The following is a 22,839-nucleotide window of genomic DNA, read 5'->3' as shown; positions in this document are numbered from 1 at the left end:
GTTATTATTATTATATATTTTTTTGTCAAAAAAACATTACATATATGCTGCTAAAAGGTGAACACCCTGAGTCCATCATTTGTAATGCGTTATTTATTGTAGTTTGATTAAGTGACCTTATTAGTCCCACAACAGGGATGTTTTCACCTCTGCCTTTAACCCATCCATAAAGTGAAACACCACATACACACTAGTGAGTGCGCACACACACACACACGCACGCACGCACACACACACACACACACACACACACACGACGGGGCAGCAAACACACTTGCCCGGAGCGGTGGGCCGCCCTATCTCCAATGCCTGGGGAGCAGTTGGGGGTTAGGTGCCTTGCTCAATGATACCTTAGTCATGCACGGTCAGCTCTGGGGATTAAAATAGTGACTGTCCAGTCGCAAGGCTGGTCCCCTAACCTCCAGTCCATGACTGCCCCCAAGTGTTGTTTATTTCGTATGCATATGAAAAGTCACAATAGCTAGATGTGTAAATATTGTAATGTAAATGACTAAAATGTCATGAATACTTAGGTGAATAAAGCTGTTATAAAACTATTAAGCACTTTACAATTATGGCTTTGTGGGAAAAAATGGAGCATTCAATAAACCTAAGGGCTGCATGTGATGCTTCCACAGTTCACTTGCTTTCTGTCAAAAACCCTAGCAACCCAGGCCTCTAAGTCAAGTGTGTTTGGAGGTACAGCTGTAGTGTTTCCTCAACCTTAGTCCAAGAATACGAATGCGAACTCAGGAAAGGCTGCCTGTGGCCCTCTGAAAAAGACTTGAGTGTCCTTGTATGAATTGCAGCCAGAAAAAGAGCCCTGCTGTACTTGAGTGGGCCGATGCCGGGGCCTTTTCTGTGCATTGATGGAGGTACAGCACTGAAAGAGCAGCATCATATAGAGGCAAGACAAGCTTAAATAACTCAAATGCCTCCAACTCTTGGCCACATAAAAAATGTCTCGAATACATTCTATTCAACAGATACTATTATGACGTACTGTTATCTAGAAACATGGACAGAAGTACATCATATTAGTAGTAGAAATAGCACACACCTAAAACCGAGTGTTTTTCAAGGGTTTTTAGGAAAGAAAATGGTTCTATATAGAAACATGAACACTTAAAGAACCCTATGATTAAAGGGTTCTGTGGATCATGAACAGGTTGTTGAGATTGACGTTGAATGTGCTGTTGATAACAATGTTATTAAGTGACCCACAATGGAGGAATTTCTCCTCCACATTTAAACCCTCCATGAAGTGAAACACCACAGACACACTAGTGAGCATAAACATACTAGGGGGCAGTGAGCACGCCCTGGGGAGCAGTTGGGGTTAGGTGCCTTGCTCAAGGACACCTCAGCCATGTACTGTCAGCTCTGGGGATCGAACTGGTGACCTTCCGCTCACAGGGCTGGTTCCCTAACCTCCAGCCCATGACAATGTTATACATTGTCAGAAACCATATAAGCAAGTCTGTCACTGATTATTAAATATCTGCACACAGTTTGAGGTGAGAGTGAAGTTTAGGTATGCCAACACTGCTAGTTTGTTGTTGCTTGTTTCTACTTGTTAGCCAGATTAACTTCACAGCACCAGTGGAATACTAAAAAAAGCTAACGTCAGACACCAAATGAGTCCTGGCTGAGGATAACCTAATGATTTTAGGGTTTGCTTCGAAATGGCCACTCACATACAGCATAGAGATAATATGTCCAATCCGGGTCACGGCACCACTTGAAGAATCCAAGCTGTAACTGTACCAGGGGAATCAGCCTGGTGGACGGAGAATTGAAGTTTATTCATTTGCATGCAGGTACCAGACACCTAGGCAGGCCGTAATACAATGGGTAGATGCCATTTTATAGCTGGACTGATGTCAAGATTAGGCTCAGTCTATAAGTGACAAGTGACAGGTGTGACAGACATGACCATGTAACAAGAATAGGCAGAAGAATGTTCTAAATACAGTCACAGTACAGAACACACAATACTGAATACAATGTTGTATAAAACAACACTAAACACATTACAGAGGAACACAATCCTACAGGCTGCATTTGGATTGAGGGGATTATTTGATCTTTCACTAAAGTATTGTTTTAAAATATGCTAGTGCGCAGAGCCCTGCTACAAACATTTAGTGTAGCATGTGCTTGTTTGTTTTCTGCTCTCCCTGTAGTAGCTCTGACTGATCATGGGGAAGAGCAGCACAAAACTACATTACCCATGAGCCCCTGCAGTGGCAGATTAGAGTACTGATGGTCCACTGAGTCCTCTATCACCATCCTTTGGACAAACACACAATCCTCTGGCCAATTCCCCAGTGGTGTCCGTCATAAATTGGAGCTAGCCTAGCGACAAATAGCTTAGAACAGCGCTCCAGGCCCAAACATTCCACACATCCTTCCAGGCGAACACATTCAGACAGACATTTCTGAGAATCCTCACTGGACTTTTCTGATGTTCCACTGAAGCTGTGTGTGGTTCGGCGCACATCTCAAAGACAGAGTTTACATCTGGTTGTTTCAAGTGACTTGAATCTGGATTGTAACCTGACAAAATTGTAGTTCAAGACCAGATTAGTTCTTTTCCTTTTCTCCTTTTCCCCTTTATTTTCTTTGGTTTTTTTGTTTTTGGTCCCTGCTTGCTTACTATGGTCTACATCATGTCAGCTTTCAAACCTGGTGTAAAGAAAATAGTTGATGCTGTGAAAACTTAATGCGAGGTTCAATGGCTTACATGTAGATTTGCTGGAAAAATTTCTCTATTACTGCACACTTAAAAAGATGGTTCTTAAAAACAGGGGTTCTATATAGAACCATGCACATGCATTGGCATGCTTAAATGGTTCTCTGTGTGGTGAAATCCATATATCTATATGGTGAAATCTATATAGAACCTAAAGGGGCGCGTCTATTGTAGCAATGTCAAGCTTTTTACAATAGAAGGACCACTTTTGGTTCTATATACACACATAAATAGGTGGATCTTCAAAGCTTCTTTAGTAAAGGCAGTAGTTCTATTTAGATCCATAAGGTCTGTTTAGAACCATTTTATGCATAAATGGTTCTCTGCATGGTGAAATCCTTTTTCAGATTGATGATTAATGTGTTGTACATGGTTCTATAAAAAAAGACCTTCTTGAAAATGGTTCTATATAGCACCAACAGGGGTTCTACTCTTGTAACAAAGTCAAGTGTTTTACAATAAAAGAACCATCTTTGGCGCTATACACACTCTTAACGTAACGGCAATGGTTCTATTTAGAACCATGAGTTCTATATACAACCATTCCATGCTTAAATGGTTATTTCCCTGGTCAAATGGTACTTTTATAATGGCTCTATATAGCACCAAAAAAGGTTCTTCTGTTATGATGTCAAGCTTGTTCCAATAGAAAATTGTAATTTAGTTCTATATGCTGTATCTGCAGAGTAAAATGGTTCTTCAGATTGATGGGGAATGTGTTGTATATGGTTCTAAATAGAACCGTTTTGAAACGGGTTCTATGTACCACCAAAAGGATTTTTCTTTTTGTAGGATGTCCAGCTTGTAACAATACAAGAACCCTTTTTGGTGCTAAATGGAATCATTTTCAAAAAGCTTCTATATAATATTCAATGTATCTGTTTCTATTGGAAAATATGAATATACAACATCTATAAGATAAAGAATATTTAAGTCCTTCATTTCGTCAAGCACGGCTGGTTTCAGCTTAGTTTTAAAAGTGTTTGTTGCCGTCTCGCTGGTGCTGCGTTAAATGCTGCTTGCAGTTTCTGGGGCAGCGCTCTGTTTTCATACATGGGCAGACTGTGAAAAATGAAAGAAATCAGAGTAAGAGCTCACATGCACTGAAAAACCCCATTACAAAGTTCAAATCAACTCTCTTAATTCAAGACTTCACTCTGATCTAGGAAGTCTGTGCTGTTTACACCACCATTTGAATAATCAGATAAATGCAGAAATCTGATTACGATTGGATTATTAAATGCCTGTAAACACACTCAGTTAGTGTTTTCATCAGTGGTTAGTAGGTGTTTTAGAAAAAATGGCCAATCAAAAATGCATCTTAAAATGTTTGTTTCTGGCACGTTTTTCTATTGAAGTTTACCTGAAATAGATTTTAATAATCAGCTAAATTATTGAATCTAGTGCACTCTCTGAATTCAAAGTGACTTTATATTCTGCTTTATTTAGAACCCATGTGTCAAACGCAAGGCCTGTGGGCTGGATAGGAATGTACCACAGGCCTGACTCGGCCCGCGATCTTTGCGTTTGTGTTTTATTTTAATTTTCTGCTCTTATTAGCCTGTCGCACCCTGACCTGCACCACAGATCCCAGCATGCTCTGCAACATAATGCATGCTCAACAATTGAACAATTTCAATTTATTTTTAACAATTGCTTTTTATTTAGAATTACTTTAGAATCAGTATTTAATGCCTGTTTTGCTGTTGCAGTTTTGGCGTATTTTGAATCAACAATGTCCCGTTCAGGTCATGGCCCACGGACCTCCTGAGGCTTTTTCATATGGTCCTTTAGGGATTGAGTTTGACTTCTTGATTAAGAAGCTTTCTCTTGTCCTACATCACAGACTTTTCTTCTTAAAGCTAAAAGAACCAAAACGCTCAAATTCTGCATGCTGCTAATAAGTGTATTTAACAGATTGTTGCAAATGAATCAAGGTGTGTGTGTGTGTGTGTGTGTGTGTGTGTGTGTGTGTGTACTTCACTGTAATCTCATTACAGTTTGAGAGAAGTAATTAGTAATGTGTAATGGATTACTTTATTGATTAACTCTCTCAACACTGGGAGCTGTTTAGTGAAATAACAAACAACTGAAAGATTAATGGCCGGGAATTTGAACAGTATTTCTCTAAGAACACCCCCTCTCTCTCTCTCTCTCTCTCTCTCTCTCTCTCTCTCTCCCTCTCTCTCTCCCTCTCTCTCTCCCTCTCTCTCTCCCTCTCTCTCTCCCTCTAGGCTCAGAGCTGGTGGAGGCTCAGTGTCAGAGGTTCGAGGTGCGCAGTGCTGATGGAGAGAAGGTTCTGTTCTCCGCTGATGAGAACGAAGTCAGTATCGGCACAGAGAAACTCAGAGTTACAGGTACACACACGCACACACACACACACACACTACTACACATACACACACACACACACACACACTACTAAACATTCACACACACACACACACACACTACTACACATTCACACACACACACACACACACACACACACTACTACACATACACACACACACACTACACATACACACACACACACACACACACACTACACATACAGACACACTACTACACATACACACAGAGACACACTACTACACATACACACACAGACACACTACTACACATACACAGACACACTACTACACATACACACACTACTACACATACACACACAGAAACACACACTACTACACATACACACACACAGACACACACACTACACATACACACACAGACACACACACACTACACATACACACACACACACACACACTACTACACATACACACACTACTGCACATACACACACACAGACACACTACTACACATGTACACACACACACTACTACACACACACACACACACACACACACACACTACTACACATACACACACACACTGTGTATGCACACACATACCACTATGTACATACACCCACACTACTATATAAACACACACACACAACACTCATTATACACACACATGCACACACATGATATATACACACACACACAAACTATATACACACACAAACACACCACTACATACACCCACACCACTATATAAACACACACACACACACACACCACTACCTACACACACACACACACACACACATACATACATACATACATCTAGTGTGTGTGTCTATATCTGGTCTGGTGGTCTTGCTCAATTTGCTCTCCTCTACACACTAGCCCACCTCTCTCTCTCTCTCTCTCTCTCTCTCTCTCTCGCTCTCAGCAGCTGTAATAGTCAGTGAGTATTCTGGCTGTGACCTTCACTTTTCCACTTGACCTCCCGCAGTGCTCATTAGAGAGAGAGACAGAGACAGAGAGAGAGAGACAGACAGAGGTGGAGACACAGAACAAGAGAGTGTGAGAGAGAGACAGACACACACACACACACACACACACACACACACACACACACACACACACACACACACACACACACAGCACTACATACACACATTCACTGTTATACACACACACACACACACACACACACACACACACACACACAGCACTACATACACACATACACACACACAAGCAGCTGATTTCTCTACAAATGTATTTTATTTAAAATATTTTTCATTAATAATCTTTGACTGTTATGCTGTATGGCTCACTCAGCCCTATTGCTGACAAACTACTTCACCTGTTGGAAGAATTGTGTATTTTGATTATTGATAACAGTTAAGAATTCATTAAATGTTGCTGTATTGTGTCATATTGTGTTTTGTCAGCATTTTTTAGTAATAATCTACTGTAGGCTTCATCTCACTGGCCCCTTTATTGCAAACTCCTATTTTACGCATCCATTTTACAATAAAGTGGCCAGTGAGTGGAAATTTGTTGTCAGTATTTCTAATACAGTACATTTGCACCTCAAGTTAGTCTGATCATAAAAACTTCATCAGACCTTCAAACTGCTACTTTAAATGCTGTATGTGAAATGACAATATTTCCCCAAATTTGAATTTAAATTTCAGGCTTATATTTTCAATTTTATGCTCAAAACAAAAAAAAAATTTAATTTTTATTTTCCATTTTCAATTCCATGTTTATTTTAATCATAGAACTATGAAAAAACAAACGAGTAACGTCTAAATTATTTTTTATATTGTTACTCAATTTTCTCCTAATGTTGTTACTGCAGAGTGATATGAAGCAACACCGCAATGGGTATCTGAACATGCTTGGAGGAGAACGATAATTTCATAATTTTATAATAGAAAAGAGGAAAAGAAAGGGAGAGAGTGTGAAGCTTGGACAGCTCATGACCTAGTCACACTCTTCTGTCATAGCGTGAAGTCCCTGATGGGCCTGGTTAAATTCTGCTACTACAGGGAAAAGTGTCCCAGGTCCTGGCCCATTCAAACTGCTACAGCATTAAAAGTGTCCTGATTTTTGGCTCCATCAAACTCCGCTACCACAGTGAAAAGTGTCCCGGTTTGCAGCCCAGTTAAACTCTGCTCCCATGCTGAAAAATGTCCTTGCACAAGGCCCAGTCAAATGCTAATGAAGTGAAAAGCTCACAATCCCTGCTCAAAATCTAGTCAAACTCCACTGCTATGGTGAAAATTGTCGTAGTCTAATTCTGCTACTGTGATAAAAGTTGTCCCAGCTCATGGCCCAATCAAACTCTGCTACTGTGATGAAAATTGTCCCAGACTGTGGTCCAGTCAAGCTCATGGCCTAGTCTACCTTTGCTACTGCAATAAAAACTGTCCCATAGTGTAGTCAAACTGACTCCATAATGAATATTGTCCTGTCTCATGGCCTAATCAAGCTCTGCCTTCACAAACCTTATCAAACTCTCTACTGTGATGAAAAGTATCCTGGCTTGCGGCCCAGTCAAACTCTCTACAATGGGGAAAAGTGTCCGGACTTGCAGACCAGTTAAAATCTTTACCATGGTGAAAAATTGTCCGGACATGCAGCCAAGTCAAACTCTCTACAATGGTGAAAAGTGTCCTGACTTGCAGCCAAGTCAAACTCTCTACAATGGTGAAAAGTGTCCTTTACTTGCAGCCAAGTCAAACTCTTTACCATGGTGAAAAGTGTTCTGACTTGCAGCCAAGTCAAACTCTCCCATGGTGAAAAGTGTCCTGACTTGCAGCCAAGTCAAACTCTCTACAATGGTGAAAAGTGTTCTGACTTGCAGCCAAGTCAAACTCTCCCATGGTAAAAAGTGTCCTGACTTGCAACCAAGTCAAATTCTCTACCATGATAAAAAGTGTCCTGACGCATGGCCCAGTCAAACTCTCTACCTTGGTGAAAAGTGTCTGCTACCGCAGTGAAAAATGACCATACCACAAATTTTACAAAAACAAATGAACAGAAATCCATAAAGCAGCAGCCAATCATGCATCACCCCTGTCTGCTGTTTTGATTTGATTCTGTGGCAAGTGTCAAAAATAGACTCCAAACATACTGTTGGGATTAAACGGACATGGTTACTGTATCGGGTGTAAAATGGCTTAAGCATTGAGCCTGTCTTCAGGAGGTTGTGAGTTTATCCTCACTGATGCAACAGCTGAAAACAGTTAGCATTCTCCTCCAAGCGTGTTGATGTGTCTAGTGATGTCGAGTTTGTGACAGTTTGAAAGATGTCGTAGGAAGCTCATGCTGACCTTCACACTCTTAGCTTTGTAAAATTAAGAAATTTTGGTAAAAAATAAAGGAGAATATCATAAATACAATGTTTATGTAACGTGACAACAAAATATGAGAAACAGCACCAACATTTTAACAAAGAATTTAATGTGTTATTTATAATAACTGTAAATAACTGTAGCTGTGGTTGCTACATAAGCAACTAAACTGATAAACGATTCTTTGGTTCTTCCTAACTTGGTGCATTAATACATATCACTGCTTTGGAACAGAACCTCGTATCTTCATTTTTTGCCTTTTCTTTTTGGTTTTTGGCATCATTTCAAAGTGCATCGTGCGTTTTACATCATGTTTAAATTTCATGATGAATCGACCAACAGAAATGACCTAAAATCACATGAAAAAAATTCTTACATTAAAAGTCAAGTAAGTTCCCATTTTGGAGATGCAAGGTTTTCTTCCAACAACAGAAATATAGGAATCATTTTACAATGGTTTTAAGCATCAACCAATCAGAATTTAGAACTCAAACTATCTATTTTATTTTAGTTTTATATGTAACTATAAACTCTAAGCACATTCAGAGTATATGTTATTATCTTTATGGTTTGTTTATGTGGATTGTATGTTTTTAATGTCTCCATTAGAACATTATGTAGTGTAGAGCTACCTGAGCGATTAACGGCTGATCAAAATCAATAAACGGATTAAGCCTTCACTGAATTATCCAGTCGGTGGGTGTGTGTGTGTGGGGGGGGGGGTTCTAACAACTTCCTCTCTCTGCTTCCTTTTTAATCGCTGCCCGGAATATTAATCAGGATCAAAAACAAAACCCGAGAGACGCTGATGGCAATAACAACAACATAATGATTTTTATTACAAACGATCTGAGCGTTCAACACGATCTTTCGTTTAAAGTTTTAAAGTCTCCTCGACGGGAAGGCGAGAAGTTCGAGGAAAAGAGAGAAGAGTTTCTGCTTTTCTCTTTAACGTGTGTGATGGGTGTGGAGGCTCGTCTTTCAGCTTCAGCATTAGCTCAGATTCTCAGATCTGTTCACTGTTACTGTGATTTTCTCAATTATGTTGGTCTGAAATTCATTACAGAACTAATTGAGCTCTCTCTCTCTCTCTCTGTCTCTCTCTCTCTCTCTCTCTCTCTCTGTCTCTCTCTCTCTCTCTCTCTCTCTCTCTGTCTCTCTCTCTGTCTCTCTCTCTCTCTCTCTGTCTCTCTCTCTCTCTCTCTCTCTCTGTCTCTCTCTCTCTCTCTCTCCCTCCCTCTCTCTCTCTGTCTCTCTCTCTGTCTCTCTCTCTGTCTCTCTCTCTCTCTCTCTGTCTCTCCCTCCCTCTCTCTCTCTCTCTCTCTCTCTCTCCCTCTCTCTCTCTGTCTCTCTCTCTGTCTCTCTCTCTGTCTCTCTCTCTGTCTCTCCCTCCCTCTCTCTCTCTCTCTCTCTCTCTCTCTCTCTCTGTCTCTCCCTCCCTCTCTCTGTCTGTCTCTCCCTCCCTCTCTCTCTGTCTCTCTCTCTGTCTCTCCCTCCCTCTCTCTCTCTCTCTGTCTCTCTCTCTCTCTCTCTCTCTCCCTCCCTCTCTCTCTCTCTCTCTCTGTCTCTCTCTCCCTCCCTCTCTCTCTCTCTCTCTCTCTCTGTCTCCCTCCCTCTCTCTCTGTCTCTCCCTCCCTCTCTGTCTCTCTCTGTCTCTCTCTCCCTCTCTCTCCCTCTCTCTCTGTCTCGCTCTCTCTGTCTCTCACTCCCTCTCTCTCTCTTTCTCTCTCTCTCACTCTCTCCCTCTCTCTCTCTCTGTCTCTCCCTCCCTCTCTCTCTCGCTCTCTGTGTCTCGCTCTTTCTCTCTCTCTCACCTTCTCTCTTTCTCTCTGTCTCTCTCTTTCTCTCTCTCTCTCTCTCTCCCTCTCTCTCTCTCTCTCTCTGTCTCTCTCTCCCTCTCTCTCCCTCTCTCTCTGTCTCGCTCTCTCTGTCTCTCACTCCCTCTCTCTCTCTTTCTCTCTCTCTCACTCTCTCCCTCTCTCTCTCTCTGTCTCTCCCTCCCTCTCTCTCTTGCTCTCTGTGTCTCGCTCTTTCTCTCTCTCTCACCTTCTCTCTTTCTCTCTGTCTCTCTCTTTCTCTCTCTCTCTCTCTCTCTCTCTCCATTTCTCAACCTCTCTTTTTCACTCCCACCTTCCTCTCTCTCTTCCTCTTTTTCACTCCCATCTCTTTCTCTCTCTCTCACTCTTACACTATCTCTTTCATTTCCACCTTGATCTCCTTCCTTTCTCTCTCTCCCACCTCTTGCTATTGCTTTCTTTCTTTCACTCCCACTTTTCTCTCTTTCTCATTTCCACCTTCCTCTCTCTCTTCCTCTCTTTTTCACTCACATCTCTCTCTCTCTCTCTCTCTCTCTCTCTCTCTTCCATTTCCACCTTACTCTTTTTCACTCCCTCCTTTCTCTCTCCCCTCTTGCTTTTGCTCTCTCTTTTTCTTCTCTCTCGCTTCCTCATTCCCCCTTTCCTTCACTCGCTCCTTCCTCTCTCTCTCTCTCTCTCTCTCTCTCCCTCTCTCTCTCTCTCTGTAGGTGATGAGGGAGTTGTTTTTGGTCATTCAGTTGAGACGCCGCACATTCGAGCCGAACCTTTCCAGGACCTGAAGTGAGCCTCAGCTTTCATAATGTCTGCTTGTTATTCAGGAGGGAGAGTGAGAGAGTGAGCAAGTGTGTGTGAGAGAGAGAGAACGAGTGTGTGTGTGTGTGTGTGTGTGAGAGAGAGAGAGCGTACAGTACGCTGTGCTGAATGTTAATGAGAGCCTGCAGTTGTTGGACAGTGCGTTAGCTCACTCTTCTGTAATCTCCAATGACACGCTGTCCCATTCACTTCCACTGTAAGAGGAAAAGGCCACGCCCCCTCCGACACCACAATCAGTCAATGATAGATCAGCCAATCACATCGACCTATTCTTTTCTGCCTGCATTAGCTGAGAAGCGATTGGATGTTCATTAAGTTCCTGACATCCTGATGCAGCGGTTTCCAATGCCGGTGCGGGACAGTTTCGGACAATCGCTGATCTGCTCATGAAGGATCTGATTAATAGCTGGAGTGGAAGTGCAAAGAGCTTCATATCGATAGCTTTCAGCTCCACTTACTGACAGGAGGATTAGCAGTAGTGTGGAATAACCACAGAACTATAATATTACACGTGTGAGTCGGTTTTACTAAAGCTAATCACAGACTTGAAGTAGACAAAGCATCATTAGATAAAACCAGAAGGGTTGCTAAGGTGCTGCTAGACCATTCCCATGTCATCACAGGTGGTTGCTAAGGTGCCGCTTGGCCATTCCCATGTCATCCCAGGTGGTTGCTAAAGTGCGGTTTGGCCATTGCTGTGACATCCCAGGTGGTTGCTAAGGTGCCGCTTGGCCACTGCTGTATTATCCAAAGTGGCTGCTAAGGTGCCGCTTGGCCATTCCCATGTCATCCCAGGTGGTTGTTAAAGTGCTGTTTGGCCATTGCTGTGACATCCCAGGTGGTTCCTACTTGGCTGTGTTATCCAAAGTGGTTGCTAAGTTGCAGCTTGGCCATACACGTCATCCAAAGTGGTTGATAAACTTCTGCATGGCCATTGCTGTGTTATCCCAGGTGGTTGCTAATGTGTTGGTAGACAATTCCCATGACATCCTGGGTGGTTGCTAAGCCTACTCGGCCATTGCTGTGTTATCCCAAGTAGTTGCTAAGGTGTTACTAGACCATTACCATTGCAGTGTTTCTGTAGCAATACATGTAATTGAACATAAACAGACCTATATTGTGCAGAAAAATAGAACATAGAAATAAATCTAGACATAAGTCAAAGTACAAGAAAAATAAAGTAAAAGTGATTAGAGGACAATTTCTGTTTACTATAGTAGTGTTCAATATATAATGCTCTAGTGACATCCCAGGTGGTTGCTAAGGTTCTGCTTGGCCATTGCTGTGTTATCCAAAGTGGTTGCTAAAGTTCTGCATGGCAATTGCTGTGTTATAACAGGTGTTTGCTAAGTTGTTCCTAGATTATTGCCCTGGTTTCCCAGGTGGTTGCTAGGGATCAGCCTGGCCACTGCTATGTTATCCCAAGTGGTTGCTAACGTGTTCCTAATCCACTGCTATTACATTAAAGATGGTTGCTAAGGCTCTGATTGGCCATTGCTATGACATCCCAGGTGGTTGCTAGGGTTCAGCTTGGCCATCGCTGTGTTATCCCAGGTGGTGGCTAAGGTTTTGCTAGACAATTCCCATGACATCCTGGGTAGTTGCTAAGGTTCTGCTTGGCCATTGCTGTGTTATCCCATGTGGTTGCTAAGGTGTTGCTAGACCATTACCATTGCAGTGTATCTGTGGCAAGACATTTAATTGCATATAAACAGACCTATATTGTGCATAAAAATAGAACATAGAAATAAATCTAGACATAAGTCAAAGTACGAGAAAAATAAAGTAAAAGTGATTAGAGGACAATTTCTGTTCACTATAACATAGCTCTATATTAGCGCTATAATGCAGGAAATAGTAATTGGGGACAATTTCTGTTTACTATAATAGTGTTCAATATAGTGCTGTAGTGTAGGGAATAGTGATTAGGGTACAATTCCTGTTCCCGATAATAGTGATCTAATATAGGGTATGGTGATTAGGGAAGAACTTCTGTTCACTATAATAGTGTCACATGTAGTGCTCTAATGTAGGAAATATGTAGAAAGTGATTAGTGGACAATTTATGTTCACTGTAATAGTGTTCAATATAGTGCTCTAATGTAGGAAATTGTGATTAGAGGACAAATTCTGTTCACTATAACAGTGCTCTATATAGTGCTATAATATAGGGTATAGTGATTAGGGGAGAGTTTTATTCACTATAATAGTGTTACATATAGTGCTATAATATAGGGTATAGTGATTAGAGGGGAATTTCTGTTCACTATAATAGTGCAATATATAGCACTGTAGTGTAGGGAATAGTGATTAGGGTACAATTTCTGTTCACTATAACAGTGCTCTATATAGTGCTATAATATAGGGTATAGTGATTAGGGGGGAATTTCTGTTCACTATAATAGCATTACATATAGTGTTCTAGTGTAGAGAATAGTGATTAGCGACCATTTCTGTTCTGTATAATAGTGTCATATAGTGCTCTAGTGTAGAGAATAGTGATCAGTGACCATTTCTATTCCCTATAGTAGTGCCATATAGTGCTCTAATGTAGAGAATGGTGATTAGTGACCATTTCTATTCTCTATAGTAGTGCCATATAGTGCTCTAGTGTAGAGAATAGTGATCAGTGACCATTTCTATTTTCTAGTGTCATATAGTGCTCTAATGTAGAGAATAGTGATTAGCGACCATTTCTGTTCTCTATAGTGTCATATAGTGCTCTAATGTAGAGAATAGTGATTAGCGACCATTTCTATTCTCTATAATAGTGTTATTATAGTGCTGAAAAGTAAATAATAGTGATTAGTGATGATTTTGAACAACATGCTTATATTTTCCAGTATTTGCTCTCCTTAGCTGAATAATAAAGATTTCTATATGGCTCCAGTATAGAGAATAGCCATTAGTGACCATTTTTGTCCACTGTAATGGTGCTCTATATAGTGCTCTAATTTAAGAAATAGTAATCAGTGACCATTTTGAACACAGTGCTTGTTGTTTTTGGCTGAAATGCATGCGCTTGCTGCTTGCACTCCTTTCAGATGGTTTTAATTCACTATTAAACCTTTTAACGTCTGCACTCTCTTCTCTCCTCATTGCCGCACAAATCAGACGTGCCGAAAACATGAATGAGGCTTATTTGGTCTTTATTGTCTGATTGAAGCTCATACGTTACCTCAGTACTTAACAGCCAACTGCAGTGGTGCTGGCTAATTAGGCTAGTTAAGGAGTATTCTGTCTTCCTTTTGCTGTGTTTATCTGTAACTTTGCGAAAGAATCTAGCTTAAATAGGCCCGATTCTCTCTCTCTCTCTCGCTCACTCACTCAATGCTCACTCTCTAAGTCTAAGAGTACCACATTATGCAGTTAAACTCAATGGCACACATAATGGACTAATGGAGTCTATTAGCGCCTAATGACGTATGCTGTGGTTTTACGGGCAGAGTTAAATTGCGGCTCAGCTGAAAATGCAGCTTCAAATGTGGGCCCACAGTGTGCAGCGGTCAGCGTGTGGGGCAAGATGACATTAGTGAACCTACTGCTGAGCTCAGCCTGTTAGGCACAACGTCTTGTGCGGCCTAGTGAGCGCACGTCCTAACCAAATAACTTCGTTTGGATTTTGCGACAAAGGTGTTCACCAATTTGAAGCCAGATTTATGCAGCCAAATGATGTTGTGTTGGTTTTCTATGTGAAAAATAAGCGAACAGATGCTCTACAGAGAAAACACCTAAACATGGCCTTTTCCTGAAACCTTCAGTGCACAATTTCTATTTATTTGATTGAGTTTAACACATTGGGGGACAAATTTAACATGATTTATAAAAAGTAGGGTGGGGCAGTGGGTAGCGCTGTCTGTTCACAGCAAAGAGGGTCTGGGTTCGATTCCCCAGCCAGGCAACCAGAATCCCCTCTGTGTGGATTTTGCATGTTCTCCCCGTGTCTGGGTGGGTTTCCTCCCACAGTCCAGAGGACATGCTAAATTGCCCCTAGTTGTGGATATGTATGTCTGTCAGCCCTGCGATGGACTGGCGATCTGTCCTGGGTGCAACCTGCCTTCCACCCAATGACTGCTGGGATAGGCTCCACCTCCCCACGTGACCCTGAAGGATAAGTGGCTTAGAATGTGTGTGTGTGTGTGTGTGTGTGTGTGTGTGTGTGTGTGTGTGTGTGTGTGTATAAAAAGTAACATAACTCTTGCAAAAGCCAGATTGTTGTCTTCTATTTTTTTCCCCCAGTGCATTAAATTCAGCAAATAAACACCAACTGTGTATTAAAATGTGCAGAACTGTGTTCTCTGATGCAGGCAGGTCAAAATGGGGACCTTCCAGGCCAAAGTGCTGCGGAGATTAGCGTTCACCCTGATCCAACACTCTGAATTCAGTTCATGGAGGCCTTGCTATTTCGCTGATGAGCTGAGTCAGGGTGTATTTAATGAGGCACCACGTCGAAGTCTGTAGTGTTTTGGCCCGCAAGGACTTGAGCCTGACACGTGGTGTAGAGGATGTATTGTAATCGGACCACTTTTATTGGTCCGTTCATCCTGAAATGTTCCCACAACTCCAAATTTCAGTCTTACAAGTTGGTTTGTCATTTTCGGCAGTGGGGTGGCCAGTCTAGGGCAGCTGTTTTGTTCCATAAGTACAGCTTGATCTCAGCAGTGTGCTTGGGGTCATCATCTTGCTGTAGAATGAATGTCTTCCTTAGAGTTTTCCAGAGACTGATGTATTTGAATTTGTTTGTACGCATCAGAATTCATGGTGCCTTCCACGAAAAAGCAAATCAGCAAATCCAGATGTTGACTCAAGATTGTAGATGTCATTTTTAGAGGTTTTTATTTGTTCATCAGCAAACTTGCTGCCTTCTGTAGACTCATCTGTCTATAAAACCTCATCTCAGATGTCCAATTTCAGTGTTCTAGTGCAAATGTTCTTCTCATGTAAGGGTTCTTCAGATTAATGGCAAATGTGCTGTATATGTTCTATATAGCAGCAAAAGAGGTTCTTCTATTGTCATGATGTCATGCTTGTAACAACAAAAGAGCACCTTTTGGTGCTATATAGAACATATAAAGCACATTTTCCATTAATCTGAAGATCCTAACAGAGCGGGTACTGTTTGGGTGGTGGGTCATTCTCAGCACTGCAGTAACACTGACGTGGTGGTGGTGTGTGAGTGTGTGTTGTGCTGGTCTGAGTGGATCAGACAGAGTTTTTAAACACTGTGTCTACTCACTGTCCACTCTATTAGACACTCCTACCTTGTCAGTCCACCTTGTAGATGTAAAGTCAGAGACGACAGCTCATCTGCTGCTGCACAGTTTGTGTTGGTCATCCTCTAGTCCTTCATCAGTGGTCACAGGACGCTGCGGTGTCTGCTCCGATGTGATCCACTCAGACCAGCGCAACACACACTAACACACCACCATCAAGTCAGTGTTCCTGCTGTGCTGAGAATGATGCTCCACTCAAATAATACCTGCTCTGTGAGGGTCCATGGGGGTCCTGACCACTGAAGAACAGGGTAACAGAGTATCAGAGAAACAGATGGACTACAGTCTGTAACTGTAGAACTACAAAGTGCAGCTGTACAGTAAGTGGAGCAGATAAGATGGACAGTGAGCGTAGAAACGAGGAGGCGGTCATGATGTTATGCCTGATCGTACTTCCCCTAATGCAGTATTGTGCTGAAGGTGAGAAGATCCATGTTTGAAAGTGGAGTGAGGAGAACTTCTGGGGTCAGTGTTAAGTTTTATAGGGCATTTAAATTTACTGGTCTAACCAGGTTTTGAAAGACAAAACTGGCAAAGCATTGTAATTCAGGCCTTGCGCTTGGACTCATCAGAGCGTCCTTCACAGACATTCGAAAAAAAGAACACGCGGTCACTCGTGAACTGAACGATAACCTTCAAGTTTTACTGCAGCCAAAAGCCTGAATGAATGTGTGTATTCTGAAACCTCCCACTAACTCAATTACCTTCATTCCACTTTGATATCATTTCTATTACCCTGATGCTGGATTTGATGTCCATCTTTCCGACCTGCTTTCAGGCTGGTTAACGAATGGATGCTAAATTGATGTTCGGGAACATGCCCCTTCCTCAGAGCTCAATATGATAGAAGGAAGAAAATGAGAATTTACATCAGTTTTCAGACAGATCAGGTCTTCGTTCTCGCATTGGAACTTGCCGTGAATTTGCTGTTGCCTATTTGCAATAAATACCGGATGAGTTTTACTGCCTGCTTTCTTCGTCTTTCTTCTTTTAGCAGATTCATCTATGCTAATAAGTAGATAAACTAAGTAGTAATAATTCATACTGCTCATCAGGACTTGGAACTTGAGTGAGATCCTGTTCTTATTCCATAGGGTTTAATATGATGTCAGCCCACCCTTTGTAGCTACAACAGCTGCAACTCTTCTGGGAAGGCTTTCCACAAGGGTTAGGAATGTATTTATGGGAATTTTGGGAAGGCCTGGCTCACAGTCTCCGCTCTAATTCATCCCAAAGGTGTTCTATTGGGTTGAGGTCAGGACTGTGCAGGCCAGTCAAGTTCTTCCACACCAAACTAAGGGGCCGAGCCCAACTCCTGAAGAACAACCCCACACCATAATCCCCCCTCCACCAAACTTTACACTTGGCACAATGCAGTCAGACAAGTACCGTTCTGTTGGTCATACCGACCCAGTGCAGCACACAGTTCAACGTCAGCACAGCAGCGTAAAACTTTGGGAGAGTCTGTTCAACATAAATGATGAACTAACCTAACTTTGTGTAAATAGAGCACAATATAGAAATATGTCCACATATGCAGTCGAGACTGACGCGGCTTTTTTCTGAATTTCTACAAACACCATTTCATTTTATAGTAAATGAGTTTGGGCTGGTTTATGTTTATGAACAGACGCCTACAGATCAACATAGTAAAGGAGCTCATCTGTGATCCTGAGTTTAAAGCCAGTTTTCATTCAACTTAAACTTGGAACTAAGTTGTAAATAAATCTGAAACTGAAACTTTGCTTGTGTGTAAAAAGTGATTTCAGAGCCACTCGGTTCTCCCTGATGGAAACTGTTTACCTTCAGTGTTTTGTGCTTCTAATCATTTTAATAGACGTCAGCATCACTAATTAATGACGTTCTATTAAAAGACTGGTTTACCAAGAGAGACGCTGGAGGACTTTCACCTGAAATGAGTTCATGAAGCCAGTCTGGTTATAAAAATGATAACAGGACATCAGAGCCAGAATTACTCTTTTAGTACTTTTACTTTATACTTAAGTACATTTGAAGGGAAATACTTTAGTACTTTTACTCAAGTGGAGGTCTAAAGGGAAGAACTTCTACTTTTACTGGAGGAATATTTCACCTTGGGGGTCTCGACTAACTCAAGTTCATGGTTTGTGTACTTCATTCACCACTGATAGCTGCAAATTTCGGCATACAATGAATTTGCAGTCACTATTCAGTTCATACTGATTAGATAGATAGATAGATAGATAGATAGATAGATAGATAGATAGATAGATAGATAGATAGATAGATAGATAGATAGATAGTGTATCATCTCAATGACATCAATATGCCCATCAATATAATATATAGTATAATATAATATATAATACAAAGTGGAAAGGAATGAAAATTTGCATGCAGATCTTATGTCTTTCCTCAATTTACAGTGTTGTACAAGGTTCTGTGCAGCTACAGTGTAGCTCTTCCCTCAAAGGTACAATCGAAGTTTTAAGGTCTGATTGTGAACCTTAAATCAGTTTTTCCAGGTAAAAGTTTTCCAGGTTTTCCAGTTTGTATTTGTACCATTTCATATCCGAACGTTTCAAAACAGAACAACAAAATAAAAGCCTGGAGACAAGATGGGGTGTGTGGAGTCAATACATCTTAGAAAGTAGAATTTCAATAGATTATGGAAGTTATGTTCCCTGACTAAAACTACCCTCGAGGATCCCATGCCAGTAACAGTATCCCACTGGCCCAGAGACAGTTTACTACCTTTATTTCTGAGAGTGTATTGGTGGAGACTATTTATACTTCATGCTTTCAGCAATTTTGGTAACACTATGTGGAGAGTCCACTTTTAATGACTTGTAGAAAATTCATTTATTTTCAAGTTACATTCAACTAAATATCTACTAAGCTCACCATAACTTTCTTGCACTCTAAGCCTGCTCTAATCCTAACCCTAACCCTAGCCTTAACCTCAACCCAAACGTTAAATCCCAATCCTCACTCTGGTCCAAATCCTAACCCTAATCCCACCACTGCTTTGAATCAGATGAGTTTCAATAGATTTAGTTTAGATTAGTGTGTTAACAGTTTGGATATCTGTAGAAAACCTAGAGTGGACTATACAAATAAAGTGAGACCACAGTTTTCAACTAGTAAATCTTCTAGGAACTGCATTAACTGTGAGATAATTCATACTGGACACCAGCTCATTCTGCCTCCTGTTCCTTCTTAGATGTTTAAATTTTTTGTAAATATTGGTTGGTTAGTGTAGTGGTTAACACCTCTTCCTTCTACGCTGTAGACTGGGGTTCAATCCCCCACCTGCATCAGCACCCTACACAATACCAATGAGAGTCCTTGGGCAAGACTCCTAACACCACCTTGGCCTACCTGTGTAAAATGACCAAACTGTAAGTCGCTGTGGATAAGAGCGTCAGCCAAATGTCGTAAATGTATTGAATTTGAAAACAACTATTGTGCATTTGGTTTTCATAGCTTTTAAAAAGGTGGCGCTAATGTATTGCTAGTGCATTTGGTTCAATCCATTTTATCCACAAATTTCTCAAAAAAGAAAATGCGTATCACGGACCATGAACATGTTGACATGTAGGTCCAACATCCATCAGTATTAGTACCCCCTTGAACTCCTTGGAACCACAGGTGGTTCCAAAATGCACCTGGTCATGTTCTTCATAGCGTTCATATTCCATAAGCTCCATTCAGAAGCTGGGCGTCATGTGAGGCTGTAGCTCTTCTCCAGTCTAATAGACGGTGATGTCATTTTAAACCCTTATAATAAAAGAAGCTGAACTCAGTTTGTTTTTCTACTGAAAGTCGAGCCGTTTTTCCCCAAATCTGGGCTCTAAACTATAAACAGACGGCGTCTCTTCGGTGATCTGCTCTGGAAACATCACTTTAATAAAACAACACATTTTTGGAGATTTTTGGCTTTCAGTAGTAAATTGTGAGCACGTAGCGATGTCTGTGATCATAAAACAAATTTTCTATTAATCTGAGGGGAACTTTCACAATACATAAAGTAATTAATAAATGAAATAAAATTTGACATTCATTTCACGCAGCTACTGAATTATTTGGTCCTGTAAATTCAGATGGACAATCTAAAATATGCCCTTGCGAATAAGATGTTAAAGTGTGGCCTCAATGTCTTGCCACTGCGTTTTGTCCATTTAAACATGTTTACAGACCTCAGAAACACTAAAACTGCGGAGAAGTAAGTCCATCAAATATCTGTTATTATAATAAATGAGATACAGTGAATGAGAATTGTCCTTCATGGATAAGGTACCAATTTATTATTAGTTTATAAATGGAAATTGTGCCACACTTTGAATTTGCAGCTGCCTAGTTGCCGCTCATACTGGAGGAAAAAAGCGTTTTCATTACTTTGAGCTTTCCCTGACTTTTCTTTCAGTCTTTTCTACTTTTAGTAACTTCTGAAATCCCCCTGAGCATGACGGCAAGTTTTCTCGCATCAGAAAATATTAGCTCGCCTCCCGCTTTTCTGCAGCGCTGGCAATGCTAGTCTCAAATTAGTAACAATGCTGGGTTTGCTGCCTAGGACGTCCGAGCAATTTGTACCACATTTCTAATTGGAGTCTATGGATTCTCCATCTTTTATGCATCTTGGCACGATCGCAGTCATTTGCTTCCCTTTGTTTAGCTCAGTAGTCCCCTCTCAGTGCGGAGGTTTGAACTTGCCTTAGGCGTTCATTAATTATACAACAAGTCCAAGACAATGAAGCATTAGCTCTGATCGGGACGGCCCCTCTCCTCCTTTCCTTCTCGGCATGCTATCTGCGGCGTCTTGGAGTTTGATGTGCCAAGTGTTTGTTGTGGTCTGTAATACAGCGCTAATTGCTTTGTTGCTGCTCTTGTCCATTTCTCCTGACCCACAGTAGGGCGCTGGACCAGCTCATAATAGCTTACTGTCCACCAAAGATCATGATAAGGGAAAAGGGGTGGGGTGGGGTGGGGTGGGGTGGGGGAGAGGAAAAGAGAGAAAAGAGAAACGGATGGTGGAGAAATTAACTATCACCACTAACTGCTACTGCCTGCTAATCAGTATCGTTTAGATGGTAACAAATACAATACAACAGCTCATACAATAACAATATTACCCTAAATTTTGACGTTTTTGTTCAGCTTGCATCAAAAATAAATAAATTACTCTGCATACAGAGCCACAGAAGTACATAGCATAGCTAAAAACAGTAGCAACCACCTGGAACACTGACTTTTGTCCACACTGGGGAGTGCAAGCAACAACAGATACAGTTGCGGAAGCATGTTAAAATTATTAGTGATTAGCACACTCTTCTGCTTGGTACATACCACTAGTAGCAACAAAAAGGCTTCTCTAATAATTCTATAGAATTATAGAAAAATGATTTGAAAAGCAACGTCTGAGGTTAGATGAGCTGATCGACCTCAGGTCTCCAGATATTTGTTGCCCTTTTGAGAACATCGCCTTCATGCAAAATAACGTTTACTAAAATCTGTGCATTTTCATCTTCAGTTCTTCCTCTTACTCATTACGCATATCGGAAGAAAATCTTCAAAATAGTAACTTCACAGGAGAAGGAAAAAACATACTTTACTTTTAATGGCAGTCAATGGAACCAGACGTCTTTTCGAGTCATTTTGGGACATTTCTTTTGGCCCATTATTCAGGAAATTTACGCACAATGTAAAGGACAACGGGCATTTCCAAACTGTCAAAAAACGGAAAAATCATAAAACTGGAGATATGAGGTTTTCTTCCAACAGCAGCGATTTGTTACACTGAGATGACCAAGTGGCTATGCTAGTGACAAAATTAAAATGGGAAGAAGCTTTTTATGCTGAATGTGACATCATTCTGACAGTCAATGGGGCTACAAACTAATGCTTGCTATGTTTCTCATTGCCCACCTGCTCGGATATGTCCTCATCCTCCTCAAGCGGCTTTTGCATTCTCGTTGCCTTGGTGCCGTCATGTTTGCTTGTTTTTTTGCAGTTTTTGCTGCGGCTGTCCATCTTCACGAGACTAACTTATGAAAACAGCTATATCCGTTATGCAAAATAAAAACTTCTGAACTCAGGAGAGCTGCCTGGTCTGTCAGCACCAGATTAACAGTTCCACATTAGCACTGATAAAGGTGTCTGAGTGTAACTGTTACATCATCTAGTCTCTATCCACTATACGAGACTCAGTTACAGTCAGTAAACCGAGGCTGTGTCACTTGAGTCCGGGGGGGGGGGGGGGGGGGGGGGGGCTGCTGGTTTAACCCTATTAATACAGATATACACTTAGATATAGTATTTATAGTTAAGTGTTCTTGCGCTTGGATGCATAAGTTCATACATTAGCTCTCAGTAACTGGTCAAAAATGCTAATGCCCCAGCGAGAATCCTCTGACTTCACCACTAACATTCAGATTGGATAACCACAGACATCTTTGTTTACCATGTTTGCTAAAAGGGGAGTATATATAAGCTAGTTGGACTGGATGATGAGCAGAAATAAAGTTAGCTGGCAGGTTAAAA

At 41.2% G+C, this 22,839-nt stretch overlaps 1 protein-coding gene across 1 annotated transcript in view; it reads left to right on the top strand.

Moving 5' to 3' along the window:
* Window positions 1–22,839, top strand: part of LOC108413919 (zeta-sarcoglycan) — a 345,220-nt gene that overhangs the window by 285,229 nt on the left and 37,152 nt on the right. Inside the window, exons 5-6 of the mRNA XM_037532888.1 lie at window positions 4,990–5,112; window positions 10,942–11,014. Coding sequence (XP_037388785.1) covers window positions 4,990–5,112; window positions 10,942–11,014 — 196 coding nt within the window. The remainder of the gene's footprint in view (window positions 1–4,989; window positions 5,113–10,941; window positions 11,015–22,839) is intronic.

Source organism: Pygocentrus nattereri, chromosome 22, assembly GCF_015220715.1.
Source record: "Pygocentrus nattereri isolate fPygNat1 chromosome 22, fPygNat1.pri, whole genome shotgun sequence".
NCBI classification, from domain to species: Eukaryota; Metazoa; Chordata; class Actinopteri; order Characiformes; family Serrasalmidae; genus Pygocentrus; species Pygocentrus nattereri.
Note: the sequence above shows the minus strand (reverse complement) of the source record. Positions and strands in the feature narration are given on the sequence as shown.